We start from the raw sequence: 11,336 nt of genomic DNA on the forward strand, positions 1-11,336 counted from the left end.
ATTGTAATCAGTTCGCTATGTTCCCATGGACGAACTAGCTAGCGAATCACCTTTAATTCGCTATATTCCTGTAGCGAACTAGGGTTAGGTCAGGAATGTCAGAACATTCCCTGACATTCCCCCTTAACCTCATACCACTTTCCGGCGCCGCCTTTCCGGCGCCGTCATTGCCGGAAAGCCGCCGGAAAAACGCGATTTCGCCGGAAAAACGGGTTTTAGTTCGTTTTTCACCGTTTTTCGTCCCGTTCAATCCAGATCTGAGCTAGGGTGACTCCTAAGCTCATCATAGGTTCGGTTTATACCCGAATCCACCCGGATCTCGTGACTTAAACGGTTTAACGGTGTCGGCTCGTCGTTTCATGATTATATCTAACGGATTTAAGCTCAAACAATAAAATACTATCATTACCTCGGGTCGGTTCTCGGTTTCCTTCTTGATATCGGCTTAGAGAGAGAGAGAACTAGAGAGAGAATCTTAAGTGTGTGTTTTGGATGGTGTAAGGGATATGTGTAAATGAATTAAATTGATGATTAAGGGTATATATATTTTTGATCATGGGCTTAAGCCCATGGTCTTTCCTTCATTCCTCCATAACCCAGGTCCATAACCCATATCCATTTACCCAACACAAGTCCATCTCGTATTCTATTCAACTAAACCGATAACGACCCGCTATAAAATAAACGAACTTTATTTTATTAATATAACCGAAAGTAGGATGTTACAGAAATTTTCTACACCAAAACCGGTTAACAGAACCGAAACCGGGTAAAACCTAAACTGATCGTAACTTGATCAAAAAACTGGGTTTTTACTTACTTTTCGTCTATGTTGCACGGAAACGGCATTTAGCCGCCGTACCCCGTCCCGGAAACTCCCCGGGGACGGAAACGCCTACGGGGACGGCCGGGGACGTTTCTTGACCGTTTTGAAAAGTCAAAGGGTGTTTCCTAAACGAACCCGTTAATTGGGGACGGTCAACAAACGATTCCGAGACGTTTCTACAGCCAATAGCATGGCGGAGCGGCCACATAGTATATTCCGGTGAAGAATTCCGGCGCCGGAAAAGCCATGATGAAGAAGGAAGAAAAGAAAGTGGCGGCTGATTGATATTGTGTTTGTTTTTGTTAGGGTTAAATAAGTTTAGTTTTTAAAATTTAAACCCTTGATATTTTCCTTGTTTGCATTTACTCTCTCAAACTTGTTAAGTTTACATAAAAAATATTAAATTAGATTATGCATTTTAACATTTAACCCTCTCTATATAGACTACTTTATATTTGGTCCTCAAATTATAATTTTATACATAGAGTGTTTAAAATTGACATTATATATAGATAAAAATTATATATTTATTTATTTTTTATTGATAATTAATTATCTATGGTTAATATATTTGTATTTTTTATTTTATTTTTGTCGTACCCGTGCCGTACCCGTTTCTTGATTTTTTAAGTTTCGCCGTTTCCCGTTCCCGTTCCCGTTCCCGTGCAACATAGCTTTTCATATCCTCAACTCAATTTTGGGCCATTGTGTTTGATATCCTCACGGCCCACTTACTACTTCATTTAACAAAAGAAAAACAATAATGGGCTAGTTTAAAGCCCAAATAATAAAAGGCCCATTCACATCTCCATCTAGGGTTTAAGTTTGAACCTCATTTACTATTATTTTTATCAGCTGTTATTATTGATCTTATCGGCAGTTTCAAACCCTAACCAGAGGTACCATCATCTTCTTCATTTTAATTTGATTTTATTCATATGTATATGTATGCTGCATATACTCTTATTCTTACCTTGATAGTATATAATGACGTATTTGTTGATTATTGTTAATTAACAAGCTTGTTCTTAACTTGTTATCAATCATATAATTATGAATGAATTTAGATTTATTTATTTATTTATTTATTTTGTAGGATTGAAGTTGAAGAGAAGAAAAGTTGCTGAAAATGAGGTATGTTTATATAATTAATTTTATATTTATTTTTTTGAAGATTATTTTAATGCATTATGAAATAATGTCTGGCAATTGTATATGAAATATTGACTAGTTGAGCTCGTGCTTGGCTCGTGAGTTGTCTTTTCAAGCTTGGCTCGGGCCCGACTCGTTTATTATCTATAGTTACTTTATATACATTTGAATTGTTTTTATATGTTGAGAAAAACCTTAAATGAGCCTAAGCTTTACACGGTTTGACGAGAGCGTAAACGTTCTACCCATACAAGGTTTGCGCTCGGGACCGATAGCATAACAATTATTATTTTTTTAATATTAGTTTTTTTTTTTAAATTTGCAATTTTTTTATAGCTGAACACAAGTGACAATATGTTGATCTGTTTTTTGTTATTGACTTGTTTTTTGTAGAAATGTTACGCTTAATGTTGCTAATTATCTCGCAAACTCGCTGTTTTTTAATTCTGCAGTAAGCTTCAAAGTGAAGCCCTTAGGGAGGCAATTACTACGATCACTACCGATGCAAAAAGAAAAGAAACGTAACTTCACTGAAACCATCGAGCTCCAAATCGGTTTGAAGAATTACGACCCACAAAAGGATAAGCGGTTCAGCGGAACCGTGAAATTGCCTCACATTCCTCGCCCTAAGCTTAAGGTTTGCATGCTTGGAGATGCTCAACATGTTGAAGAGGTGATTGTTCATTTTACACTGAGAGCAAACGGTATCTTGAATATGCGTTACGACTAGGGGTGCAAACGAGCCGAGCTGCTCGCGAGCTACTCGAGATTGGCTTGTGAAAAAGCTCGATCGAGCCGAGCTTAAACGAGCCCGAGCTTGAGCACAAAAGAAAGCTCGCTTAATAAACGAGCCCGAGCTTTACTTATCGAGCTCGAGCCGGCTCGCGAGCCTAAGCAACCCTGTCATTTATATATTTTTTTATAGTTATATATATATTAACATATACATATATATTTAATAATTATTAATTGATATATATATAATTTTATGAAAAAAAAATGACTAAATAACATATTATTTTATATATAAAGTTATAATGAAAATACATATGCAAATATAATTATAAATATATAAAAATTAATTAATGAATATTAAACGAGCCGGAGCCGAGCTTGAGCTTGAAAAACTCCGAAACGAGCCAAGCTCGAGCCTCGGCTCGGCTCGGCTCGGCTTGTTTGCACCCCTAGTTACGACAGACATTTTATTATCTTGTTTACATAACCACAGGCACAAAAGATCGGTCTTGAGTATATGGATGTCGAGTCTTTGAAGAAACTGAACAAGAACAAGAAGTTAGTTAAGAAACTTGCCAAAAAGCATCAAGCTTTCTTGGCTTCTGAGTCTGTTATCAAGCAGATTCCTCGTTTGTTGGGTCCCGGTCTAAACAAAGCAGGCAAGTTCCCGACTCTTGTTTCCCACCAAGAGTCCCTCGAGGCGAAAGTCAACGAGACGAAAGCGACGGTTAAGTTCCAGCTTAAGAAGGTTCTCTGCATGGGAGTTGCTGTCGGGAACTGCAGCATGGAGGAAAAGCAAATCTTTCAGAATGTTCAAATGAGTGTCAATTTCTTGGTTTCTTTGCTCAAGAAGAATTGGCAAAACGTGAGTTGTTGGTTTCATTTTTAGCGATTGCTTTGATGTTTTTTTGCTCGTGTTTCTTATGTTATGTTTTTAATGGATTCAGGTGAGGTGCTTGTACTTGAAGACAACAATGGGAAAGCCGGTCCGTATCTTTTAAGGAGTTTGTTATGTTTTTGTTTATGGTTAATGTTGAGGTCAGTACCGGATGACATATTTCCCATGAACAGGGAATAATTATCTTTTTTGGCTTTTTACATTTTTGTTTGGTACTATATTTTTGGATATTTTTATATCATGTTCTGATTTTGTTTAGTTTAGTTGTTAACGTCGAAAGTTTGAGAAGTTTAATGTTCGGTCAAAAAAGTATTCACACCATGATTCATCTTTATGCGACGTTCTGGAAACCAACCTATGGCAAGAAATTTGTGTATATTTCTGAAAATAAACGTATATCGAAGGTCATTATGCATAATTTGTAAAACAGTTCAATGATTCTTGAATGTGGTTGCTTGCAGAGGTTATAAAACGTGTTTACAATTTATTAACAAAGTTGTCGAATATTTAGTTTAATAAGCAACATTTGAACTTTGAAAAACACAATCAATCCCCCTGGCTAATAAGCGAATCCAATGCTGGTGATTTAAGTATCATCGGACTACTTTGGGTAGTCGGACTTTATTTGAATATGTATGCTACAACATTTAAATCCAACTGTCATAATTGTTTATGAAACGTTGCAACACTTGCTCCAACGATACCTATCTAAAGGTTCATCAATAGACCTCCACTTGTTTAGAAGTACCGTCTTCGTAAGAGAGAGAAGAGAGTAGAACACGCAACAAAATTCCCAAGCAAATACATAAAAGTACATAATGCATCAAAAATTGTATTTTTTTTCGTCATAACAATTCTTAAATAACCAAGTTTTTGCCAAAAATATATATTATTAGTGATAACAATTTGCTAAATCTTTAACATAACATCTTATTCCATGTATAATGAACCAAACTTATCCTTTGAAAGAACACAGCATTTCTGTAACTTAAGTTTTCCTTAATATCTCAAACTTCCACTCACTATTTTGTATAAAACCGGCACCCGACAACATGATTTGTCAGTTGTAGTACCCTATCTATACGTCAGCAAGCGCGATAAGTTGGTCAACAACACTTGGATCTGCTAATGTGCTTGTATCCCCAAGCTCATCTAGCTGCCTTGAAGCAATTTTCCTCAAAATTCTTCTCATTATTTTTCCACTTCTTGTCTTTGGAAGTCCCGGCGCCCAATGAATTTTTTCGGGCGCTGCAAACGCTCCAATCTGATTAAAACCAAAGTGGATGATGTTATAAGGGGTCAAGTTATTCTACAAAGGAGAACAACAATGAGAAGGATGAGAATGATTTGTAGCCACACAAAAAATTCCCTAAAAAAATTTAAAAAAAAAACCATAACTCAAAATTTATTAAAAAACAAAAAAGTAAAACACAAATATGTTTTCACTGTATTTCTCGTTCTCATAAAAAAAACACAATGGTAAGTGTAGAAAGTCGTTGTCTTTTTGTTTATCATTGTGTTTTGTGTTATTTTGCGATCTATTGTCTTTTTTAGTTATAATTGTGTCTTTTGTTCATTTTCGTCATTGTGTCTTTGATCTCGGCATTGTGTCTTTTCGTCAATTTTTTTTTTATTTTTTTCGTATTTTTTTAACGGGAATGATGGCAGAAACATTTTAGTTTTTTTAGTTTTTTAATTTTTTTCAATTTTTCGAGTTATGATTTTTTTTTATTTTTTGAATTTGTTTTTAAGGGGTTTTTTGTGTGGTCACAAATCCTTCTCACACTTCTCATTTTTATCTCCCTTTGTATTTTAACTTTACCCTGTTATAAGAAGCCCCAAATACGACTCGAGACTTATAAAAGTTTCAATCTTTTTATACGTGTCGTTAAAAACTTACATTGGTTCGGACAGAAAGAACAAGGCTTTTTTTAAGTTCATCGCTGTACTCGACACCCTCAACTGGTGTCACGAATGCATATATACACTGGCCTTTGACCTGTTATGACAAAACAAACAATGAGTCTCTTGAAATAATTTTATTAAGTTTCTATTTATCTATTATCATATAACGTACCTCATGCTCGACACCAACAACTGCAGCTTCAGCACATTTAGGATGTAAAACTAGAGCCGATTCAACTTCTGCAGTGCCAATTCGGTGTCCACTGTTCATGTTACAAAATTGTAAACTAACTATTTCATATGATGGTTAAAGATATATTAATGATTTAAGTTTGTAAACTTACCTGACATTAATTACATCATCTACTCTTCCAGTGAGCCAATAATATCCATCCTTGTCTCTGAAACAAACGAAGCAATACATGTTACCAATACGCGCTTTTAACATAATGGTTCTTTGTAGTGGTGTGCATGAAACCGAAATAACCGAATCCAACCCATTACGATTTGGTTCTATGTCTTTTCAGAAACCAAATTTCCGGTTAGATTTTGGTTTTCCATGTACTAAAAAACCGATCAAACCAAACAGACTTTTATAACCGAACCAGAAAAAACCGGCTTTTGTAATGAAATTTATGAATTATAATTTTTATTTTGTATTAACTAACTTGTAAGTAATTAATGAATTATGTAGCTCAAAAACTTTAGGTCGAAATGTGTAATAATCTATTAATCATTAATTAACAAAAAAGTTAAAACCCAAAGTTTTTGTTAATAATTAATTAACAAAAAAGTCTATTAATCATTATTTTGGGCCAATATTTTTTTCAGCCCAATGGCAAAACCAAACCGAACCCATTGTAAAGACTAGAACCGAAACCAAACGATTTTCAAAAACCCAAAAGCCGATTTTTCGCTTTTTGGTTCGGGTTAAGCCCAAAACCGACCCAGGCACACCCTAGTTCCTTGTTTGAGAGTCTTTAGCTACTGAAAGTTAAAATAATAACAAAATAATAAATTATATTACCTACTGCAGCCATCACCACTGAAATAATAGCCAGGGATCGCGCTAAAATAAGTTGTTTCATATCTTTCATGATCCCCAAAAAGAGTCCTGAATGCTCCGGGCCACGAGGCTTTAACACACAAATAGCCACTGCACTCGCCTTCCAGTTCCTTTCCCTTGTCATCCACTATAGCTGGCTGCATTTATTTATATTTAGATGGAAAAGTATAAAAATTTATAAAATAATATTATATGCTCGATACATACCTGAACCCCGAAAAATGGAAAAGTAGCAGAACCAGGTTTTTGAGGCCATGCACCAGGCAAAGGAGTGATCTAATAAGCGAGAATGGTTAAGCAAAGTTTTTATAAATCATGTAAAGAATATAATAAATATATGATTTTTTTGTGTATAAATACCATGAAACCGCCAGTCTCTGTTTGCCACCAAGTATCTGATATCGGACACCTTGAATCTCCAACTACATTGTAAAACCACCTGCATATCGATAAAGAAAAGTAAATTAAAGCTCGATAAATGAATATTGTTTTAACTAAAAAATATAAATATATAATAAAATAATTAAAGAACCTCCATGCACTTGGATTGATCGGCTCGCCTACGCTACCGAGGACTCGTAAAGATTTACGAGAATAACAAGTCACATGCTGAAAATAAAAAAAAATTACGTGAGCACATCGCACGGGTACAAATACGCAAGCATAAAGTACAGCTCAAAAAGCATAATATGAATAATGAAGAGAATCCTTGCCTCGTCACCATCGCGCATAAGTGACCGCACCAATGTAGGAGCCGTGTAGAATATTGTCACCTTGTACTTGTCAACAATATCCCAACATCTTCCCGGATCTGGATAATTAGGAACCTGCAGATAACACGCATTTATGACATCACAATATATTATTATATATTAATAATTATTATTATTGTATCATGTTCTAAGGCTTTACCCCTTCATAAAGTACAACTGTTGCTCCATTAAGCAGAGGTCCGTAAGCAACATAACTGTGTCCGGTAATCCAACCACAATCAGCTGTGCACCTAGAGAAAAACAAGTATTTAAATATAGCCGATAGTTGGTATAAAAAAATTTAAAAAATGGTATGAAATCAAGAATTACCAGTATACATCCGACGGTTTGTAGTCGAATGCATATTTGAATGTCGCTGCAGTGTATACCATGTATCCTCCCGTGGTATGCAGAACACCCTATTAAATGGACCAACATGATTTGTTAAAAAACACAAAACATATAATTTCTACATCTTTATTTACGAATAGGTCGATTTGGGTTGTGTGTTATCTAGGGTGCAAACGAGCCAAGCTGCTCGCGAGCTACTCGAGCTTGGATCGATAAAAAAACTCGAAATGGGCTGAGCCTTAGCCTCAAACGAAGCTCGTTTAGTTATCAAGCTCAAGCAGTCAAGTCAAGCCTTGTATGTGAAGCTCGTTTAGGCTCGTCTAGCGTTAACGAACCTTGTGTATTTTTTTATTTTTTTCTCTCTTTTGGAATTCTATGTATTAACTTAACGCTTCACAGCCGAGCTCAAGCCGAGCTTTGGGTCGTTTAAGCTACTAAACAAGCTCGAGCTGAGCTTAGGCTCGTTTAAGGTTTTCCTCAAAATATATAATAATAATAATAATAATAATAATAATAATAATAATAATAATAAAACATACATTAATTAATTAATAAAAAATAAAAGAGCCGAGCCCGAGTTTGAAAAAACAACTCACGAGCTGTCGAGCTTTAGAAAAAGAGTCCGAAACGAGCCAAGCTAGAGCTTGAACCCTCATAAATCAATAACGAGCCAAGCTTGGGCTCCGCTCGGCTCGTTTACACCCCTAGTATTGTCTCAACGGGTCAAATAAAAAATAATTACCTTAGGTTTTCCCGTGCTTCCACTTGTATAGAGAAGAAAAAGTGGATCCTCACCATCAACCCACTCCACATCACATTTAGTAGAACATTTTGGAACAACATCCTGAAAATTTTATAAAATCAAATACATAATATGAAAAGTTAAAAAAAAACGATGCTGATGTGGCAATTAAAGGCAATGTTACTCGCTAGGAGGTCGACCCCCTTGTAGGGAGTACTCGGCTTGTACTCGGACATGATAAATATTAGATAAATTAATTATTGGATATTATATATATGTTAAGATAAACATAATTCACGTCAAAATATTCATATGAAAAAAAAAACATAATTCAAAAAATTCATGTTTTGTTGTTATTTTTAATTTTTTACTAAAAAGAATAACAAAAAAAATAATAAAATAATAAAAAAAATTGTGGTCGGGTTGACCTTGGAGGCCGAGTAATCCCGAGTACTCCGACTTTTGACTGAGTTGGACCTTGACGAGTAATGGTGACCGAGTTGGGAAAAGGCGGCAAGGTTGATGTCCGAGGACCTTGGAATCCGACTTTTACAACACTGATTAAAGGTATAACAAAAGAATTTAAGATACCTGCCACCAAACATCTCTTTCTTTTAGCCATTTAGTATCTTCCCGTTTCATGGCTGATTCATTCGCATAAGTCAAACATAAACCTGTTTGTGAGCAAGTAAACAATAAGTTTCAAACAAAAAATAACCGATAACAATGACTGATAACACGTATTAGATATGTTTTAACTTTTAACATAAGAAAATGTAAATATCTTACCAACATGGATTCCACTTTGGGATGCTTTCGAGAGTGCAGAGTCAACAATATCCTTGAGATTGATGGCTTTCTTGCCTCGCTTAACCGCGTTACAAGTGATCACAAGCTTCGGCTTGCAGTCAATAATCCTTTGTTCAAGAGAGTCTGCAGAGAATCCAGCAAAAACCACCTGATATCCAAAGTGGTATAAAAATAGTCACGAAATGAAGATGGTACTAATAATTTATAATTTAATAATTAAAAAGTAATACCGAATGAACAGCTCCAATACGAGCACACGCGAGCATGGATATAGGCAGTTCCATGAGCATAGGTAAGTAAATAATCACGGAATCACCCTTTTTAACTCCATTTTCTTTCAAGTAATTTGCAAGCTAAATTCATATAAAATCAAACAATTTTAATAAAAATCAGAAAAAAGGAAAAAAAATTCAAAAGTTAAAAGTATGAACCTGACAAACTCTATCTAACAACTGATTATAAGTCAAAGAATCATCGAAACCGGTATCATTTCCTTCCCAATAAACTGCAATCTTTTCACCGTTTCCGGATTCTATGTTTCTATCCAAACAGTTGTAACAGATATTGGTAATGCCACCTTTGAACCACTGCATCAAATTTAAAACACACACAAGTTTGTTAAATATTTTATATGTAAGTTCACAGGTAAAAAATATTTACAATTAGTTATTGATTACCTCTATATTGATATTCCCTTTTGTAATATCAAGATTCTCAGAGTTGACCTGTTGATCCCATTTCTTCTTCCAGTAAAATCCCGCAGCCATTTCCGACCAAAATCCGGCCGGATCTTCGATTGACCTCTTATACATCTCCAGATACTAAAACCAAGAATAATGAAAACCACATAAGGTATTATGTTTCTCTTTTTATATGAACAGAAGGACATGCATTATGTATTATTAATCAACTATAGATATAGATGCAACACGAACAACTACAACTAAAGATAATAAATAATAATAATAATAATAATAAAAATAATCGAATAATATCATTCAACAATAATAATAGGAAAATTGGATTTTTAATCATCGTAACGCCTATTGGCCGATACTATTCTATACTTACAGTTTGACCAATGACGATCTTAACTTTCATTTTTTTTTGTTGCCAAGACTACCCCAAGAGCAGTCCCGGTAGCAAAATCAACATAGATTTATACTTGACTGTCACTCGATTTCTGTCACAATAATAATCTCGAAAGAAACGGAGAAACATACGCTAGCGAAATCGAGTTTTTGACAACAAAAGTGAAAGTGAGGATTATTGGTCAAAGTGTAAGTCCAGATTATTATTATTACCGACCAACAGGTGATAGTTTTGATTATTAAAATCCAGTTTCTCCATAATAACATATAATAATAATAATAATAATAATAATAATAATAATAATAAACCTTAACTAACTGTCCTTTTGGAAATAATATTTTAATAATCCAAACTATGGCTTAGCCAACCATAAGTCCATAACCCATACTAACAATTTGACCAATGATACTCACGACTTTCTTTTTTCTTACCACGGGCAATCCCACTAGCATAATCATCATACACTTACACTCGATTTCACTTGCATGTTTTCCCATTAATCAATTGTAATTATATAAAAATATAAAAAACACAAAAAGTTATAACACCACAAGTGTCAGTTCAAACAGATAATAGTTTGGATTATTAAAATACAGTTTCGGTTTCGATAATAATAATAATAATAATAATAATAATAATAATAATAATAATAATAATAATAATAATAAACCAACCTTTTGGAAATTAGGAACATGAGCCTGGTCAGCAAACTCTTGATCTGGGTAGATAACGTCATCCTCATCGGACGCCACCGCATCGCCGATGACCACGGCTGACGGACGAGTGGGTTGATGACGTAAGCGGTGGTTGGTCATGGTCACGGGCAGCCGTAATTTATCACCGATTGATTTAGACTGTAGAGAAGTTGAAGCTCTGTTATTGATAAGAGGAAACGGATGGGTGGTTTTATAAAGCTTTGGTGACTGCCCAACTGTGAAATGACAATAATAATAATAATAATAAGTGACGCATGGGTTAGCCGCCATTAATTTGACAGTAGCAAAAGC

At 34.8% G+C, this 11,336-nt stretch overlaps 2 protein-coding genes across 2 annotated transcripts; one reads left to right on the forward strand and one right to left on the reverse strand.

Annotated features, from left to right (window-relative positions):
* Positions 1 to 1,674: 1,674 nt before the first annotated feature.
* Positions 1,675 to 3,869, forward strand: LOC143562961 (large ribosomal subunit protein uL1z). Its single transcript, XM_077050619.1, has 5 exons — positions 1,675 to 1,725; positions 1,923 to 1,960; positions 2,431 to 2,651; positions 3,207 to 3,578; positions 3,661 to 3,869. The coding sequence occupies exons 3-5, from the start codon at positions 2,481 to 2,483 to the stop codon at positions 3,712 to 3,714; spliced, it is 597 nt and encodes a 198-aa protein (XP_076906734.1). The 5' UTR covers positions 1,675 to 1,725; positions 1,923 to 1,960; positions 2,431 to 2,480; the 3' UTR covers positions 3,715 to 3,869.
* A 651-nt stretch (positions 3,870 to 4,520) lies between these two features.
* LOC143562978 (acetyl-coenzyme A synthetase, chloroplastic/glyoxysomal-like) lies at positions 4,521 to 11,336 on the reverse strand. The gene is made up of 18 exons (XM_077050634.1): positions 11,004 to 11,336; positions 9,915 to 10,058; positions 9,669 to 9,824; positions 9,468 to 9,590; positions 9,217 to 9,385; positions 9,019 to 9,101; positions 8,428 to 8,529; positions 7,665 to 7,753; positions 7,495 to 7,585; positions 7,296 to 7,409; positions 7,115 to 7,191; positions 6,943 to 7,021; positions 6,790 to 6,858; positions 6,544 to 6,719; positions 5,861 to 5,917; positions 5,689 to 5,779; positions 5,512 to 5,610; positions 4,521 to 4,875 (listed from the first exon to the last, which is right to left on the reverse strand). Exons 1-18 carry the CDS (start codon positions 11,313 to 11,315, stop codon positions 4,690 to 4,692), a joined length of 2,217 nt encoding a protein of 738 aa, XP_076906749.1. The 5' UTR covers positions 11,316 to 11,336; the 3' UTR covers positions 4,521 to 4,689.

This window comes from Bidens hawaiensis, unplaced genomic scaffold (genome assembly GCF_021521415.1).
Source record: "Bidens hawaiensis isolate Kalapana, Puna unplaced genomic scaffold, B.hawaiensis_p1.1 tig00021185_1, whole genome shotgun sequence".
Classification (NCBI taxonomy): Eukaryota; Viridiplantae; Streptophyta; class Magnoliopsida; order Asterales; family Asteraceae; genus Bidens; species Bidens hawaiensis.